We start from the raw sequence: 20,076 nt of genomic DNA, 5'->3' as shown, positions 1-20,076 counted from the left end.
TCCCCTAACCTGTACTACACCAGGGCCTAGTAAATCCTGTCCATAATCAATGTCAAGATGGCTGAAGCTGTGAATGCAGCTGATTTCCTTCAGCTTGTTAACACTGGAAGGCTGCTTATGAACAGAGCCAGCTGTGTTAATACAGTGGGTTCACCACTAATTCCAAGGCAGACGCTTGAGTATGCAGTTTACAGATACATTGCCATGGTGCTTTGCCAAGGAAGTAAGATCCAAAACTTCCACATTTAAGAAAAAAGAACTGATGAAAGACACAGCAAAGTGCTCCAAAGAACATGGGGCCTTTCCTTAAAAATAAGGTGTAATTTTGTAGCTAATTACTCCCAGTGCCTTTTCCAGTGGCCTGGGAATCTCTCGCTGACCATCTGCACGCACAATTACCTGCTCAGTTTTTCATAATCACTTACTAAATCATTGTTGGATTTGCAAAGGGATCATCAGTCATCTGAGTTTCCTTTTTCTGCATGTCTTTTGCCTTGTGTTGATTTGGCCAAGTAACATTTACTGAATGAGAGGCTCGGTAAGGTTCAAGCACCATTTCAGTCCACTGGGGGATATTTAATTACCCCTAGCCTTTGCTCTGCTCAGAGCTGTACATGGGGCTGGGGTTCACCTGGGCTGCAGCGGACAAACCAAGGGGCAGCATATAGGAGCAGGCAGCTGCGGAGGGAGCAGGGGAAACCTGGGGAAAGTTTTTGCCCTTGCCACAGGGACTCAGGCCAGGGGAGAGGGGGGCACTGACAAAACCTGGTTTCAGCTGATGCGTTTGAAACTCACAGCAAATTCCCACTGACATCATCGGAGTTCGATTATACCTCTGGGCTCTCCATGGCCAGTCCTACAAGCTAAGCCTCTAAAACCATTCCCCACCTCCAAACCGGAGGTGTCTCCCTCTCTGGAAGGAGGCCCAGCAGGGATTGTGCTGGTTTTATTGAACATGCTGCATAGTGTGAGGCCTGTCTTACATGACCCGCCCGTGGCCAGGGAGAACTGGCCCCCAGGAAGGGCTTGTACACAACGTCTGCTCTTTGCACTGAACGCTGCACGTCCTCCAACACCCTCAGCCCCAGCATGGACTCTTCAGAGAAACCCTCGCTCCTTCCAGAGCACAGAGGTTGGCCAACGGTGGCATATTATTCCTGTGGAGGCACCACAGGAGACAGGAGATTTCAGCCTGCCAGGCCGCTGCTCCCTGCCAAACCCAGCGGGAACTTTGCCATAGGTTCTTTGCAGACAGTCTGAGCTGAAGGGGCTACACGGAAATGTTACTGATACTGGACGCTTAAACTATATCTAAATGGTCTAATGGGAAGCATTTTGCTGTTTGTATGTGAGGAAAGAAACATTAGAAACAAGTAATCATTTCATTTAGATAGACATTTTTATTAAGAAAATTTTAAGTGCATACACATTTACCAGAGAAATTATGACAATATAAATGTGTTTATTTTCAAAATATTCTATGAAAGGAGTAATTTCAAAAGCATAATATAACTCCTCCATAAAAGCTGCCTTACAGGAAAACAAGTACAAAAGCTTTTTTCACATTATTTGGGAAGATATTTCTCTTTACTTAATAAAAATATAAAATACAGTATACACCACATTCTGACAACACTGAGTTCTTAAGGAGTGGAAGATGGGAGGTTCATGCAGCCCTTTCATCATGATAAATATTTTCTTCTCTGTGGCCACCAGAGCTTCATGTTGGCAGGCAAGATTTGGCTTGGTGTGGAGTTGGTAGAGAAAAAATCCAGACTTTAGGTAATGAATTCTCAGAAGCCCCTGGTTACTATAAATTGCATCACTCAAAACAAGTTGCCAGAGAAAAGAAGGACCCTCTAGGTTATAACAAAGGGAAAATAGCAACAAAAAGTTCTACAGGAACTGCGTTTTCAGTAAAATGTGTATATTTAACTTGGAATATAGCCTTAATTGCAAAAGGCCAGTGAACAGTCACCTATGCTCAAACACATTAGTTCAAAACACATCAAAAAGTCACCTTCATCCTTCCTCAGGCAGAATTCAGATAAGATATTCATATATACAAGTGTAAAGCTAGTATAAATTAAAAAAAAAATTGGCACAGCAATAAATACCATCTATTCTTCTTAAAAAAAAAACAAAAAAACTTAGCATTCAACAGCTGCAGTTTGGAAAATACCACACGTGACTATTTCACATTTATGGAATCTGCTCTTTCAGCACTGGTTCAGTGTTATCTCTTTTCCCTCTTCCTGTTCACGTATGGCCCCTACATCACTCCCATCTCCCCATCCTTCCTTTCCCTGATTTGCTCTTTGGTCAACAGTCAAAAGCATAAAGGAAAAACTAGTGCTCTCCCAAGCAGGTTTCTGTCAGTGCTGCCTCACAACCTGTTAAGACTACGGTATGCACATGAGGAATAGAGCATAATGCATAGAATAGCGCAAGAAGCTTGAAGCAGCCTGGTGACTGACTTCTCTAGTGTGAAGGGCATGGCTGCTCTTCTTGATTCAATGGTTCTCAGCAAATCACATTAAGCAGAAAGTAAAGCTTCCCTCTCAAGGTTATAGTTTGGTTTAAAGCAAGAGAGAGCTTTTAGCAGGTTCTCACTTAGGTGAGTCTTCAGTGACTCCTGGCCAGGCCTGCTCCACCCCCTGCATTCACATTGTACTTAAGCTTGCCCCAGGGGATCTGTGCTCTGGGCAAGGAAGGGAAGTGGAATCAGCCCCTAGGAGCAGCCCCATTCACTGAGGGGTCTTAGCTGTGCGTGTAATGAATCTTCAGCAGCGCAGGAGTCTCAGGGCCCAGGCCACACCATGGGATTCCCAAGAAATGCCAGAGACAGAAGGCCCACAAGGCACCCAGACAATCGTCACCTGTCTGTAAATGCTCCTTAGCCTTGCAGGGAGTCCTTTTCCTTCCTTCTGGGACTTATGCACTTCTTGCAGCAGCAAATGCCCTTGCATTAACACAGCTTGCTCCTGAAATGCCCACTAATCCACCCCTAGAAAAGGAAGTTAGCCGGTTTCCTGCAATACTTCCGTCACCTAGGTACACTGCCCAAAGCTGAGAGTCAGGGGTCTGGCTAGGGTGCTCCAGCACTGCCCATCTCAGTGCCTCTGTCAAGGCAATGTGTTCACTCAGGCTGCGATGTGGGGATGTGCCCAGAGACCATTCCCCGCTGATGCCAATCCCAGTGCACTCCCTGTTAGTGGGGACTGGAACAGAATATTGTCAAGGCTGTACAGCCACATCTACCACCCCATCAGGTCATTGTAGTATAGACATCTGAAATACAATGAATTTGAGACCTTACTAAGGAATGGAAGGATATGAGATAGCCAGGGATATGCCCAAATGCAGGATCTTGGCTTGGGTGCCCAAATATCGTACTTAACACTGTGGGCTGTTCAGATAGTAAGCCTGAATTGGTGATTTCTCTTCTTTACTGCTGCGTTTAAGGGAAAGACAGTGCTTCCCCCTAGAAATGAAATCTCCATGGCCCTTACCATCAGCAAGGTATGCTGTTGAATCAAAAACAGAGGATTATTTAATTCTCCATTGACTCCAGTGGGAACAGATCAGACCTCAAGTTGTTGTTGGACGGCAAGCACACGTGAAGAATGCCCCTTCCTGGGTGTGAGAAGGACAAGCTCCATGTCTGTATCAGAACCAAAATTCTTCCATCTTTCCCCAAAGTCATTCTTGGCTTTCACACTCACATGTCAGTCTCTTGGCAAATCATTAGCAGTTGCAGATGCTCGTGTGAGGACAGGAGATGGACCCTAGGATATAAAGTGCAATCCGAGGAAGATACAAAGGACTCTGATTTTCTCATACAAGTTCTTTCTGCCTTTACCCCTATAGTAGAGGTTCTGATTCTACTCTCATTGAAATCAACAGTCAAATTCTCCCCAGGTACAGTGGTACCAGACCTTTCAAAACAGAGATGAATGATACTTAAAGCACCAGCTTGGTAATGATAATAATAGAGGGAAAGACAAACTCACACCCACATGTTTTAGGCATGGTACTTGGTTTCTACTTAAAAGCAAATGAGGCGATGTGGTCCCAGCCAAAGCATTCTCTGTAATAGCACCATTTTACAGACAGGAAAATACTTACAAGATTGTTACCTGAATCCACATGGGAAATAAGGCAGTCCCTGGCTAGCCAAAGCGGCTCTTTGGCATTAAAGATGCCTGCCACAAAAAGGAGTGATTAGTGAAACATCTTTTTCAGTGTTCCTGACACAGGCCGCAGGTAAGAGGGAAGATTCCTTTTGAAGCAACCCACCCAACAAAAACATACAATGTTAGACAGTTACAGTTGTTTTACAATACACACACACACATACATACAAATATAAGTACTGTGCCACACAAAGTTTGGACAATATGTGCTTCCCCCAGATCTCAGTGCACAGCATAACATGATTATTGCAGTATTTCAGGTGTCTTTTTCCATAGGCTATACAGCAAAGATATTTGCTTATACAGGTAAGAATTGGGAGAAAGAAATTTCTGGCTGAGAGAGGGGGTTGGTGCAAGAAGTGGTATTTCTTCCTGGATGTACTCTGCACAGGAAATTCTAGAAGATACATTGTTTCACAAGCAAACAGAACCACTACTACTGGTGAACAGTGACTGTTCGCCTGCATTTCCACACCTAAGAAATACCGCTCTTTTGGCAAAATGGGCAGACCTTCACTATTTCCTCTCTTGCCCCAGGTATCTCTTTTCTCCAAAGACATGGACAGACATCCTCTTTTGGATCTACCCAGAGCAATCAAAGATGTTACTGCCCTCAGGTACTTGTGACTGCAGCAACCAAGGCTGCAGCATTGCTGGTGAAGGGTCATATCAATGTACCTCCATCTACGTTGGTGCAAAGCCAGCCAGGCTAGCTGAAACCACCTCCTGCGGATAGGTGATAACAGACACCTGGTGCATGGCAGCATCTCTGACTGCTCCAGCAATTTGCAACATTATCACATGGTTGGATCTTTAAAAAAAAACATTCCTTTTTGTGCTAAAACTCACCGTCAGAAACACAGGAACATAGGAAATGCCAGGTGATATCAGATCAGTATTGTGGCTCCTAACACACTCAGCTGCTACAAATCAGTACCAGCACCTTGCAATAGCAGATGTGTATTGACCCAGCTGCCCACGGCTTTAGCCCTGTAGCCCTGAGTTTAATCCCTTAGTCAAAATACCTATAATCATTACCCATGATAATGCTGTCCATTTTTATCAATGTCTGATGCTTTTTAGAGCCTTCCTATGTTCTTGGCCTCACTGACTTTTGGGGGCAAGGAGCTCCACCACTACTTAGACAACATCATTGCACTGTACAGTTCATGTCCTTCTAGGTTTAAATCTCCAGGAGACTTGCATGAACCAAAAGAAAGTTAAATAAAGCAGAACCTCTACATTGCAAATGAAATAAAATGTTATATAATAACATAGGGTTAGTTTAAATTCATATCTGCCCTCAGTGCTAGGTAATAAACCAACTTGTATAGAAAGATATTTTTCTCAAAACAAATACATCTTACTACATGAAAATAGCACTGTGAAAGCAAGCCAAATTGTGCAAAAAAAAAAGAGAAAAAGAAAAAAAAGCTTGTAAATGCATGAAGCGTTGCTTTTGTGTTGCATGATAACAGTGAAATGTATTCATTCCCTAATACTGGTTATCTGCTCTCTGGGTCCTACAGTAAGAAATCCTGTAGACGGCTTACAATGCTTGCCTCTTACATCTTGAACCTCCTGTTGATGAAGAACAGAGTGAAATACTATTTAGGTTTATTTCAGTTGAAAAACCTTTGCTATCAGGCCTAGTCAAAAAGCAAGTTTGTGTCTCGGCTAACCCAAAGGCATTTCTTTTGCAGCCCCTCCAACCAGAATGTTCCAAACAGTTTGGGGGAAGTTCTCCACAAGGAGCTACTGGGACCCAGCAGGGCAAACCCAGCAATTGGGGTTATTTCTGGCAGGTTGTGCTGACCATAGTTAGTAAGGTGTTCAGAGCTAACACAGGAGAAAGGCTGGCTGGGAAGCTTATTCTGGACTTGAAAGCCAGAGCAGAGAAATATCAGTGGGCAAAAAGACTCAGCAAAATACAGCAGGAAAAAGGAGGGATTAAAACATACCCGAGCAGCCTCAGGAGTGGAATGGGTGTCACTGGGAATGCCACCTTTTCCCCCAGGAATGCTCCTTCCCACCCACCCCCGGGGTCTGCTGGAGAACACGGACTGCAGCACCCAGTCCCTGTGCTCCACAGAGGTCTGCAAGGGTCCCCAGGTCTCTCTGCAGACATAAAGGACAGTCCAAGCTCTGCTCTTGTTGGTGTTCAGCTCCCGCAATGGGGTGGCTGGAGAGCAAAGTCCCCTCTGAGTGTGCTGCCCAGACAGGAACCATACCCATCACCTCCTAGCTCTTCTCTCCTGCTCTGCACCCTCACATACCAAGAACAACTGGTCAGCAGATCACAGCTCATGGTGGCCAGTTGCCCAGGGAAAGTGAGGGTCACAGGGAGGCTGAGAGGCCATGTGCTGCACAGTAAATGTGTGAGGCACAAGTGCAGAGGTAGGGAGCATAGGGTAGGAGGCAGACAAATTGGGTCTCCCATGTTCAGTGTGAGCATGGTACCCAGGAAGAGCAGTGGGTTAAGAATCACAAGACAGTGTGAGTGTATCTTAGGTGCAGATGTGTATGGGGTTCACTGAGAACAAGGAGTCAGCCTATGGTCACTTTGTATTGATGGCCCCCAGATTTTGTCTGAAGTGACCCTTATTCCTGCTCCAGACTGATCAGCCTTTTATGACTTGGATGGAGTCACTAAGGCTGAATTACAACTGTAAGACAGTAAACACCAGGTATGTGAAAACCCTGATGCCTCAGCATGCCTTGTCTAGTCTACAGGATCAGAACACACATCCCTTTCAAAGCCCACTGGGCAAGTTAGACTGTGTGACCAGAGCCAGAGACAGCTATGGCTACTCTCCATGAGGTAGCCTCAGACAACTCATCCAGAAACAGAGAAGCATGACTAAACCATGAGCAAAATTCCCCTTTTTGAAGAGACAGAGGGCTACCAAGTCTTTACTGGGCTTTTAACTTTGACTTTGCTTCAGAGCTATTTTGGCCTCTTTGGGTCTGTTTCCTCAGCTGTAAAACAGGATGACAGACTTTAGCCAGCATCTCTATAAAGAAGACTGCAAGAATGAAGCAGCCCCTGCCCAGACACTGCTGACAATACAGAACATGGGGGAAGTGCTCACATATGTCTGGAAAATTGGAAGTGGATAGAACACACTATCCCAAATGTGCCTTTTACCAGCCCCCTCCATGCCCTAGTCTCCATGTGGAGAAAATCAAGGGTTACACATTGGACAGTAATCAATGGGTTGTGCTCTACTTATCATTGTCAACCTAGTGAGAAACACTCAGACTTTTTGCTGCACTCTTTGCGTCTCTTAGAGAATTGAAATATGCAGTGCCATTATAGTGTGGCCACTTCAAGAGAACAATGATTCAAGGTTCACAGTCACCCCCATATTACAGCGACTGGGCTAAATTTATCCCTGGTGAAACAAAACTGAAATCAACACTTCAGATTTGCACTGAGTTTAAAGATGTTCTGTCCCCTTCACCCCCACCTCTGTTGTGACTGAACTTTCCCCCTGCTTTGAGAGGTTTATCTTCATAATAACCCTTGGAGGGAGGGTACAGTTGTTATCCTCAACAAACACAGGGGAAAATGGAGGCCCAGACAGGCTAGATTTGCCCAAGGTCACACAGGATGTGTCTGTGGAAGAACAGGGAATTCAACCTGGGTTCTCCCAGCTCAGAAACTAGTGCCTCCTACCATTCTTTCTCCCTGGAGACTTTAGTGGTGTTGCACGGGAAGGGCAGAGTAGGCCCCGTTTCTTCTGTTGCTTTTTTTTATGAGTGCGATGACGTGGTCTAAATTAAAAGAAAAATACAAAGAGACTGCCATAAATTATCCATATACAAAGGTCTTATTCACATTTATCCTATGGTCCCTTCAAACCTCTCTAGCAGGGCACAAATGAAGATAACATCCCCATTCAGGCACCCCCTGCCTCAGAGGGACACTGAGCAAAAGTGCCCTGGTGACAGTCCACTTGCATGTTCTGAGTCCAGAACAACTCTTTTTGCCCCAACACTTAGGCCTCCCAAATGCCTGCCAAAACTTGCAAGCCAGGAGCCTCACCATCCACATGGTGTCCACTGAGGCAAAATGAAAGCAGAAGGGAGCTGGATTTCTGGCTTCCCACCCACCATTCCCTCTGATATCAACAAGAGCCTGTAGTTATTATATCGGATTTGTGGGCACTTGGAGCCTTCAAATGAGGCTGTGAAGATGCTTGCCTACATTGTGCCCCACCATGTGAGGCATTCACCCAGCACATGCTTGCTGGAGTACTGGTAGACTGGTTTTTGGTGTCTTGTAATTCAGCTATTATTTACAAATGAGATCAGTAAATACGGAAGTGCTGCCACATCTGAATTTACAAGCACTACGGATGAAGGCAGCAGTAGGCCTTGGCTTCCACTGCAGCCAGCCCCTGGAAGTTGGGAGTTTCCTTTCCTCTGTCCCAGCAGACTCAGGGAAAAGGTTTCTCCTGTTTGACTGTGTTATCTTCTCCAGATCCATCAGCTCTCTTGTCTGTGCCAGAAGTAACAGGTGAGCTTAATGGATTCCAACATCTCAGGCTGAGGGGAAGTTTAGAGTTGGGACTATGTTAATGTGACAATGGACAAGCAAGGATCATTCTTTGATCTCTGTTTACTTTTGGCTCTGTTAACTCCATGAGGTTCCAGTTTTGCAAATCCTTGTGTGAAGGGAGAAGGAAAGGCAGTCAAGGCTGGACTTTAAATGATGACTGGGATTGCTTGAAAGTGGTAAAGGGTTTGTTAGCAATTTCAAGAAAGGTTTGATTTGCCCCTTGTCTACAAAATGGATGAGTGTTGAATGATGTTGGCCACAGCAGCTGCACAATGATTTTTAAAGCCAGTTAAGGAACTTGGATTCCTGACAGCCTGAATGTATTTTACTGATATCTTGTAAGTGTGCGTATTACATGGAAATGTGATGAATATAAAGCAATCATAAATGCTAAGCAGAATTAGTGAGCAAAATAATTCCTACTAAAACCATCTCTGGTTTCACAGTCAACTGTATTGGACTACTACATTCTATGAATTTTTCCTGCCCATAGCTGCAGATTATAACACAAAAGATACCCTCTTATTGAAACATTGGTATAAATTAGGATATCTTGACGTTGGATTTTACTTAAGCAATTACAAGAGCCCTTTCTACAAAATGTATTAATTTTATTCCAGAAAAATAAATTCCCATGTACAATTGGGTTTTCATAACATGAAACAATTAGCCATTTTATTGCTAGTGCATATAGGGTAATGTCACATTTCATACAATTTCAGTACAAGTGAAAAAATATAATATATGGCTGATTGAAATTGATAGCTACATTAACATTTATAGATCTATATAGATTTATTTTACAAGCTGTTAGTAGTTTAGAGGGATATCGGTGTTCTAAACTACCAACATTCATATGGCTCCAATTCAAATATATGAATTGTTTGATGCACTATAAATATATTCCAAAGTACATTTCATTGAAGAAGTCAAAGCTGTGCACTAAAATATATGAAAAACATGCCTTGTGAAAATGCTACAGACAAAGCCCTGACTGTCTACGGAGCATGAAAATGCCATTGGTGCTAGCATTACTGGTTGGAAAAAAGGAGAATAATGCCATGATTACAGGATTAGGTGATGGAGATGTATGCTTTCTCTCTTCTTATTTAATAGAGTTTGGACCAAATTCTCTTCTGTTACCCAATGTAAACCTGGATGAAATCCACTGAATTAGTAGAATTGCTTCTGAGTTATAGTTAGGTAAACAAAAGCCAGAATCTGGCTGGAGATCAGGTGCAGGCTCACTGGTTTCAACAGAGCTGGCCCCAGATCTTCACCAGTGAAAGTGAGAGCAGAATGTGTCCTGGCTGGGTTGACCCACTAAGTTAGGCAGGCAGGATCTGAGCACGTAATCACATAACCCAACCCTGCAGATTTCTTAAGTGCCTCCTAAGTTCAAGTCTGATTATACTGCCTACAGCTCCATTGGGGCTGATAGTAAGCAGAAACTTAGGCATGGGCTTGGCAATTTTCCCAAGTTGGGAAACAAAGTAGCCCAGGGCCCTAGGATCATCAGCACGGGCCACATCCTGCTCTTAGGTTCAATTGTGCCTAAATCCAAAGTCATCCTAGCCACATCAAGCTGGATTACCTCTGTAGAAAATTTGCCCAAAGGACAATAGAGCTGAGTGCTGGCAGCAAGGAAGGCACTGAGCATCAGATGTGGTGGGAAGAGCTGGCAGGGCTGGAATCGCAGTCAGCTTGTTAGATGGTTTCCTTCCCTCCTCCTCCTCACTCACAGCCCCAGCATGGTCCCACAAGGGGCAGAGGGAGGGATCTCTTTGCCCCAGTAGAATTTCTCCCCTTGCTTATTGTAAAACCAGAGGGAGAAAAAGCCTTATTTTTTCCCTGTACCCCTCTGCCTTCAGTGGAGGGCATTCAACTATCTGCACTGCCTCACATTTGCCCTGGGGCCACACTCTTCCCTGCATTTCTCCAAGAAATTCCTCATTCCTCCTGCAAACGACTTGATTCCAACCCTGCCTTCACCCCACGAACAGAGGCAGCAGGGGTAAGGTTCAGCATGGTTACTGAGGGGTGGGAATGTGGTGGCAAAGGTGGGAGGGATTCTGAGTGCACAGGTGGGCTTTCTGGCCAAAATGCCACTGCTGGATCAACTCAAGATGAGGATCCTGGGCAAGCAAGGAACTGCTTTGCCCCATCACTTGTCTCATCTTCCATCCCAGAAAGGCTGGAGCCCTCCCCATCAGCTCAGCACAGAAATGTTCTCTGTGCTGCTCTTTGCTAACAATAAAATTCTACAGAGAGAGGCTGGGTCCACCTCAGGAGAGCCATGAACAGCCACTTGCAAGAGAAATAAAAATAGATGAAAAAAGCCTCTCTATCTGCCAGGCTGGTTTTCCCCTAGCCTTGTGGGAGTGCCTGATTCATGGCAGTGCATCTTGCTTTGGCAGATATTAATAGCATTCCACACTGGCCAGCAGAGAAACAATTTTTACTGTTAAGACCCACTAGGCCTTCGCTACCTGTGCAAACAGACTCCCAGTGTAATGTGAAGAAGGGGCTCCAAAGAAACTGAAATAATATAAATTCCGAAGTAATTGTAGTTTGGCTTGGGGAAAAGGGGGCATAAAGGAAGCATTTTCCTTGGGAGAACGGCTCTTTTAAAAAGAGGATGAGTTGGGGACCCCGTAACAGATTCATTAGGACAGCTTTTGCCTCAAATCCTGGCAAAACTCTTAGTTTAACATTTAGGATATACTAGAAACTGATGTTTTAATACAGACTAGGTCAACTCCAAGCCCATCTTCAAATCAATATCTGATTCCACGAGTACTTGTCCGCACGGTTAAAGCCAGCCCTTAACGTTCTACCCTTTAATAATTCAGGATGTGTTAGCTGTTAAGTCCATTTTTCTCTTGCCTTACTTGTTTAAAGCTTTCTCCAGATATTCCTGAATCCACTTTAACTTGGGATCAATGCACACTTGCTTGCTGTTGTTCTTGAGCCTTGCACTGCCAAAGGAGAAGAGTTAGAGTGAGTCTAGTGTGCAACACTCCTCAGCCCACACTCCCAGCTTTATTTGGCACACAGGTTTGCCACATGCAATTCTATTATGGACAATGGTGCTGTGTCTGATTTCCCTGGATGTTGGTGCTGCTCTCAGATAACCTATGAAGAGGCTGGGATATCCATTCTGTCCTCAAGAGACTTAAGAATCTTCCCAGGTTTGAAAGACTGATGCAGTTTGTCCCCTCTGATGCTGATTCCTGGGGTCTGTGCTGGTATGCTTGGGGTGAAGAGATGAAGAACTTGAATCTGAGTTTTCCAGTTTACACCTACTAGTTCAGTAGATTGCAGGCAGGAAGAGAACTGGAAGTACCACAGTGCCAGAGGCAGGTTTTCCCTCTTATTTCCAATCAGTACTGGAAACAAAGCAGAAACCTCTTGAGGGGTTTCTCCTTTTTCCTGAATGTCCAAGCTGTACTTTCCAAATCAGAAATTTTAGCTAATTTGAATATGTTGCGAAGAAAATATCCAGACACCTATCTGAAGCAAAATCCCCCTGACAGCCTGGGGTTTGGGTTATCTACGTGTTTCAGACAGAAGCAGTACAAATAGCTCTTCAGTGATGTCAGCAGTCTCACCCTTCAGGGATCTCAGGACTTCTTAAGAGTGCTGTGATCCCTCACTTCCCCCTAAGCACACTGCCTCTTCCCCAGATGCTTAAAAATTTCCCCTTAAGCAGCCTGCCATGTAAAAGCGCCAAGAATAGCAATTTCATGGAAATGTCCATAGGAGTAAGTTCAGCACTTGTTTAAGTACTTTGTTGGATGGGAGCCAAATGTTCCCTACTTTATAAAAAGAAATCTGCAGAGCACAAAAACATGGAGCAAGAAGCAACAGGTCAAAAAGGCTCCTTGGTCTGAAATTATGCAACAGCATAGTTGTAACACAAACACATTGAAGATCCAGTCCTGCAAGCCCTATGCCAATAAAGTAGTGAATGAGCCTAAGTCATATTTCCCTTACAGCAGTGCCAGTCTGGAGTATTTCCAGTGAAGTGATGCCAACAGAAAGTGAGAATGGATTTGCTGATGTTAGCAATGCCTGAGAACTATTAAGCTGGCCATACAGAGTACAGAACCGAAAGCACACGTAACCACCCTCCTGCCACCTGCAGCGGAATTCCTCTCACCTAACATTCAGACATGGATTTTGTAGATATTTATTTCTCAGCCAGTCAGCCCATGCTCCTTTTACAGTCACTGGAGAGAACTAGGCATTTGTAAGGAGTGTTCACGTCTACTTTAGAATGCAATTAACTGCATGTTAAAAATGCTTATTTCCCTGCATTGCAACCAAGAAATTTAGGACGGGCTTGGTAGAAGCAGACATCCACAAAGGAGATTTCTGGATTTGGAGAGATGACTCCCCATAGAGTTGACAGCGAAGGTCTGTTCTTAGGCTTTTTGTTCAGGTAAAATTCCCCTCAACTATAAAGGGAAACATACTTGAGCAAAAACTGCAAGATCTTTCCTTGAACCTATATGGTTTCAGTGAGATTCTCTACTCCTGAAAATGGTGGAGTCTCCCAGCAGCTTTTAAGTTACTCACAGCTTCATTGTATAATGCAAACCCACTGAATTCAGAGTGTGGCTAAAGCCACCAGGATGAGACTCTCATATGTTAGTTCTGAGTCCATTTCAACTTCTATTTTTATAAAGACCTACTTCCAACTTGTGATGTCTCACTGGCATTTGGAGGTAAGCTTTTGTTTTAGGTACCTTTCTTTTTTAAATAACAAAAGGATGGTGAACTATAGGTTCATGTGTTCTGGGTATCATTAAATCACATTGCAGACACATTTGGATCAGGAATGGGTGAGAACATGGGTTGTTTCTGTTTCTATATTTTGTGCTCTAATCCATCTCTAATGACTGTAATCCCACATTAATCAAGAAAAAAATGCATACTGTATCCCATCTTAAAGGCCTGACATTTTCTTGAAAATACTCCAGATAATTCCAAATCCTCTACAAAGCCTTAGCATTGGGACCCTTATGACATCCATTGACAGTCCCAAAAGAGCATAAATCCAAACACTCTTTGCCTTTTGGATGCTTGCCTCCAAAACATATAGGTAGAGATCAGAGCTAATCACAGCTGGTTTTGCCATTTTTGCTAAAGGAAATTATTTCTTAGCTGGGGCTTACATTTTTTTCTCACTGTCCTCCACCAAATCCTAAGGCAGAGGCACACATGAGAATATGTGTGTGATCTGTCCACAGTGGTTTAAAAAAAGAAAGAATCCATATGAATAAACACTTGTTCATGAATGGATACATGCCCATCAATAACTCTGCACATTCCTGAGAAATCTCATGAAACCACACCAGTTTTCCAAATGTAGAAACGTTCTGGATGACAAAGGATAGATTTTTACAGCATTTATATTGGAACTGGAAGAGCTCAACAGATCCAAGACAGAACTAGTGATGGGAGCACTGCACATACACCCAATGTAGTCACTGAGACCCCCTCACAGAGGTCAATAGGAGTTGATAGTACTGGAGCTCCCTCAATGAAAAGATGAATGCTAGTTTTTTTTCTCTGAAGATTTTGAATTTTGTGAGAGGAGAAAGGGGGTCACCCATAAACAAACGAACCAAAAAGGTTTTCCTAGACCACAAAAAAAACCCAACTCAACAAGCCCATTCTTCATGAAAATTAGTGCTTCTTTTTGAGCAAAACAGGACATGGGGTCACATAATCACAGAGGTAGGATACAGCTAGGAAACATCTAGCTGGGTTCCTTTGTGTGGGGTAAAGCAGAGTCTAGCTGCATCTGGCTCAAGGAGTGAGAGGTGAACTGGAAATCACTGCATGAGGCAGAGACCTAGCTGTAGCAATGAGCAGGGCTAACCTGTGAGGCAGCAACCAGCTCTGTGACTCTCGCTAAGATTTGCACCCAGCGGAAAAGATTTAAGAGACTTACACAATCTGAAGTGAGCAGTTGGGTGTGGAGAGGATTTTGAGGTGCTTAATGTTGGCTCTTGCCACGTTGCTCTCGTAGAATCGACAGGGACATCGGTAAGTCAGGCTGACAGGTTTCTCTGTGGGACACAGCGAGAGAAAGGACATGTTACTCCCTCTTACTCCCTGTGAGCAGTACAGATACACAGATCAGGGCTGACAGAAACTCTTCTCCAGCTCTCCAAATATGCAGGTGAAAAAAAGCAATAGAAAAGTTGTAGCTTTGGAACAGCATCTGTCCACAGCTCACAGTACAATCCTCTTGCCCCAGTCCCCAACCTTTTAATCCTGGTGCGTGGGATTTCAGAAGACAAAAGAAAGGGGAGAGAAATTGGAGATAAGAAAAGAAGAGATTAGAGTAAGGAGCCACTCCATTGTACAGGGATGCTCCTGGTAATTAGACAAGATAAAGGCCAAAAGAGGGGGCACTTGTCCTCAGTGTTGTTCTTGCCAAATGATTTTGACCCGAGGCCAAATTAGAAGGTAGCCAGAAGAAAGCAATGAATTCCAAAGAGTACAGATCAAAACAGCTCGGCTCAGGTGCAGGCTTTTCACCGGGGACTTACTGGCTACAGAAAAGCCCTGAGTCTTTCGGGCTTTCCCAGGGCCCAGCAGCTGACCTTTTCCACTACAGCCAACCTTTTACTCTCAGTAGAGCTATTCGCACAAGGAGGTGTAACTCAGCGATGCAAGATCACAGTGGTTTTAAAGAAGAGATTTGGAGTCTTTTGAACTCCGAGCTATGGCAAAGTAACAGCAATTCAAGGAGACAGTTATCAGGCAGTGTGCTCTCCACAAACTAATCAGGGACCACCAGACTGGATGAAAATCTTATCACTAGCATCATTGGGGACTGGATTAAATTTAGCCCCCTAGGTTAAAAAGCAGCAATGAATATACATGCAGCACTGAGAAAAGCAGCCTGGCTCTCATCACAGCATCTGATGCAGTCCTTCCTCTGCCTGATTTCTCCATGTAAGGACTGAATTACCAATAACCAAGTGTACGTAAATAAGGTCCTTACTCTGTGTAGGAGCTTCAAAGCCCCATGCACACTGGAACACAAACAGAGAAGCCATGCCTGGAAGTCTAGAAAGAGCTGCCTAAGATTTCAAACCATTTCCCATTGGAGCAGTTTTCAGCCTCTGAGGACAATTACATTCATAGAAAGGGACTAACCCATGAGGTCTGATTCATGCTGCAGATGGTCAGATCCATATCTGACAGGGCTTTGGATCCAGCATGGCAATCTGCAGCCATGCTTATTTAGCCACCTGGGAGCGTTCACAGCATCCGGACCCAACTCCCTTAAAGGCAGAGGAAGAGATATAGAGCAGGGAAGGGCTTGGAATCCTCAAACTGCTGTCTAGGAAGGTGAGAAAAGAGATAGCTTTTCAAAGTGCAGCTGATCTGCATATATTACACATTTACCAATGCCTCTCTCTAGCAAACACAACCACAGGCAACACAGTGAAGTTGCCCTCTCCTCAGGAGGGAAAATCTTTTTTTTCCCCAAGCTCCTCATATTACAAGCAATGAGCCAGAGTCTGATCTGGCAAATATGCAAACGCAGAGGAATTCATTACTGTAAGCAGAGTTTCTCCAGATTCACACCAAGGCTCAAAATCTGAACAAGAAGTTAACAGAACTGGAGGACTTTTTCCCTCAGTGTTCATGCCAGTCGGTCACTTTGAATAGTGATATCATTTGTAAGTTAAAAAATGGGAGGAGAAGCTCAAATCTGATATGGGGTAGGGGGAGGGAGGACTGCAAGGTTGCCACATCATTCATTCTAAGCCATGCAAACTTGCACGATACTGATTAGTGCTAATGTGGCAGTAGCTACTAGGCTAGTAATACTAGACACCAGTGCAAATCTGTGCCTGATAACTACGGATCAGTGGGTTTATATAGGAAAGGGAGACTGAAATTGAACGCAACTGTTGAACAACTCTCAGCACAGCTGCAGAGGAAGTGCCTCTGCAAGCTTGTACTAATAAAGTAAGTTTAAGCAAACTTTACCCTAAACAATGAGCATGGATGAACTGTTCAGATCTGTGATCTGAGAAGGCAATCCTGTCCTCTCTGAGACTGAGAGGCAATTTTGATCCCATACCACTTGAAATCAGAAGCAAGGAGAGTTTACCCATCACTAAAAGTGTAAGTCCCAAGGTTGTTTCCACCCAGCAAAGCACATTCAGCACTGAGAGGAAGAGAGGATGTCCCAGCATTTGGCATCCTTCTGTCACTCCAGTGTGAGGTGCAGTGACCACTTCTCTCCTGGCACAAGAATCCCTTTGGTGTTTCTCTGTTCCTTGGTTGCTGATCAGGAGCAGAGCCACAGAAAGCAGGCAGCATGTGCATTGGATCAGCTCTCAGCATCATTAGCAGGAAACTAGCACCTCCTGCCACTGCTCCTCTAGCGCTCTGGCTCTGAGAGCTTGCTGTAGCTTGCTCTGCTCTCAGCGAGCTGTCGCCAGGGAGATCTAGTGCACATAGGATTCCCCACCACGGGAACCCCTACCATTCTCAAGTAGGGGAATATTTGGGAAGGGGGCATTGCTGGTCTCACCCCAAGGCTGATGAATGGGTCTTCCTAATCTCATTTCGAAATTTGGAACAAGTTGTTCAATGTACAGTAGAGTTGATTAAGCCAGTTATTCTATGGGCTTGCATTGCAAGAGTGAGTGCTCTGTGGGTTCTCTGATATCCAATAAACATTGAGCACATGCTGAGGCCATTCCCTCCGCAGGACACATTAGTATGGTCTGTTACTTGTACTGCTACATGAAAACTGCTTTTTCATGAAGCTGATGGTACATAAAGTCTGAGACCTTTATCTGTCTGGCATACTTGGCTGAAATAGGTGACTCAGAGCAGAATCTGATATCTCAGTGTCATTTCTTCAGCCTCACTTCCTTAGACAAAAAGAAAAAGAAACACTTCTTTTGGTCCTGGCTAGAAGAATTTTTTTAGAAGAGTTTGACTGTTTTCATATTCAAAGTTGAGTTTTGCTGGCTCTAAACACCCACTGCTGCTGGGAAACGCTCACTAGAGACAACACACTCATAAAAATCTGCATTGCAGGGTCCATAGGCAATACTCTGCTCATCAGGGGTGTACAGTCCCTGTTTCACCCTGCACAGAATTGCCTTGCCTCAACACATGAGTTGTCAGCTCTGCACTGAAGTTACTGTATGTAACTAGCTGTGTGGACTAGGAAGCTCTGGACATTTGAACAGAGAGGGAAGCTATGTCCAGGCAAGTAGGCTGGGCATGAACAAGAGGTGCATTTGTCATTATCTGAAGAGGGTGTTGAGTGCTCACAGTTTGGCAACTTAAGACTGAACAGCTCCATTTCCCTAGTGAGTAAGGCTGTGATGGGCAGATACAGCTTTACCAGGATGGCTAAGAAGAACTCGCAGCTCTCCTGCCCTACAGGACAGGTAGTCCTGCAACTGCTTATCTGGAGCAGGCCTGTGAACACTACATGACATGCAAAGAAGCAGACAAAAAGGCCTCTTACCAGTGCAAGCCTGTGGGGTCTCTCTCCATACACTCGTTTATCTCCAACTGTTTTAAGCCATTCACTTACTGCAGTAGGCAGGCCCTGACATGCTTACTCTGCCATAAAAATACCCCCTGCCGCTTGCAACCAGCTAAGGAGCCCTTCCCCAGACAGCTCTGCCAGCCCCTCGGCCCCGCGCTGAGCTCTGCCAGAGGAGGCAAGGAGAAGCGAGGTTCCTGCTGCTCGCAGGGTGCAGAGGAGCCACTGAGCCCCCACTGGCCCCCTGCACCGCATTACCCCTGAGCCCAGGGGTCTGCACCCCTGCCTGGGGCTTCAGCCCTCCTTAGGGCTGACAGCACTCCTCCTGCTCACTCCAGCCTCAGACTCACCCCGCTGCTGACATCGCGCACAGGGATTGCAGGGTGCCCAGCCCTGGGCCGTGCTGGGGAGCCCCGGCAGCGGGCGGGTGTGCAGAGCCCTGGGGTGCAGTGCTCACGCAGCCTGGCAGCTGCACGGAGGGGAAGGCGCTCCTGGGGAGGAGAGGAAGGGCTCCTGAAACAGAGGGAGTGAGGGAGGTCTGGCTTTGTAGAACGGTGTGCGGGATCCCCCACTCCGTGCTCGGGGACCGGGGATGTGCCCTGTCCCCGGGGGGCACCACAGTCCTGCCTCGCCCCGGCTGCAGCCCCTGCAGCCGAATTGACCGCCATGCTGCAGAGCCGCAGCAAGCACCGGGGTCTGCAGGCGGGCCCCCTCCTCCGCTCTCTGCGCCCCTGCCCTCGGCCGCCGGCCCACAGAAACCAAACGCCCCCTCCAGCATTTTGAACTTGGGCGCGCGAGGCGCAGAGCCCACGCTCCCCGCGGGAGAGGCGCTCCCGTGCGTGCAGGCAGGCAACGGCGCTGACCACTGCCTCGGGCGCTGCCCGGGGCTGCATTGCCGCCCTCGGCCCCCTGCACAGGCAGCAAGCGCAGCCTGCGCGCTGCTGCCCACGGGAGATGGTGCCTGCCGCAGCCCAGGCCGCAGGGGTGCTCCAGGCTCCCTCTTCTCTCTGTTAAGGCAAACGCCACCCTCAGCCCGGTTTGGCATCGGGAGCGGCTCCCTGTGCGCTCTCTGTCCCAGGCACACCGTGCCCCACTCTCCCCTATATCCCCTTATAAGTGTATCGGGAGTTTTCTCCCGCAGCCATAAGCAGCGCCCCAGAGCCTTAATTCCGCGGGTCTCTGAGAGCTGCTCAGCCTCAACCAGTGCAAGCGGCGGGACCAAACCTCGACTGGCCAGATTTGGTTGTCTGCTTATCTTTCGGGGTCGGTGCATATTCAGTGCTGGCTTTTTGTTCCTTTTCCCTGGAAAGAGGTTACTTCTGAGACAGTATTGTGGAAAAGAATCGTCGAAATTATCAAGAGCAATTAACTCTCAGTCTAAACAGAAGGGGTACTGGGGGAGGGATCCTTCCCCTCCCTGGTGGGGAACACCCAAGTTTCGGTCGCCGCAATGGGAGAATAAAATGGGAGCGGAGGTTTGAAAGGGCGCTCGTTACCTAGCCAGAAAGCTTTCGATGAGGGGACAAAAGGCGGCAAATCTCCGCGAGGAGAAGCCACCTTGCAGGTGAGCGCCCGGGCCGGGCTGGGCTCCCTGCGAGAGCGGCCGGCAGATGCCCAGCCGCAGCCCCCGCCCGCCCCACGCAGCGCCGGCCCCGCCACGCGCGGGGAGCGCAGCTGCCCTGCGCTGCCTCCGGCCTCTCGCCCAGCGGGGCCCCGCGGCTCCCTGCCGCCCGCAGGGAGCGACGGCGGAGGCGGCAGCCTGCGGCGCT

General features: G+C 46.3%; 1 protein-coding gene across 1 annotated transcript in view; it reads right to left on the bottom strand.

The window, feature by feature from the left end:
- Positions 1 to 5,313: 5,313 nt before the first annotated feature.
- Positions 5,314 to 20,076, bottom strand: part of CXCL12 (C-X-C motif chemokine ligand 12) — a 15,757-nt gene continuing 994 nt past the window's right edge. The window contains exons 2-5 of the mRNA XM_026076871.1: positions 14,723 to 14,840; positions 11,652 to 11,738; positions 7,876 to 7,973; positions 5,314 to 5,777 (exon numbers count right to left, since the gene is read on the bottom strand). Of these exons, the coding sequence (XP_025932656.1) occupies positions 5,746 to 5,777; positions 7,876 to 7,973; positions 11,652 to 11,738; positions 14,723 to 14,840 (335 nt within the window). The 3' untranslated portion in view covers positions 5,314 to 5,745. The remainder of the gene's footprint in view (positions 5,778 to 7,875; positions 7,974 to 11,651; positions 11,739 to 14,722; positions 14,841 to 20,076) is intronic.

This window comes from Apteryx rowi, unplaced genomic scaffold, assembly GCF_003343035.1.
Source record: "Apteryx rowi isolate R43461 unplaced genomic scaffold, aptRow1 scaffold_440, whole genome shotgun sequence".
Taxonomy (NCBI): Eukaryota; Metazoa; Chordata; class Aves; order Apterygiformes; family Apterygidae; genus Apteryx; species Apteryx rowi.
The sequence above is the reverse complement of the archived record's forward strand: the minus strand, read 5'-3'. Positions and strand labels throughout refer to the sequence as shown.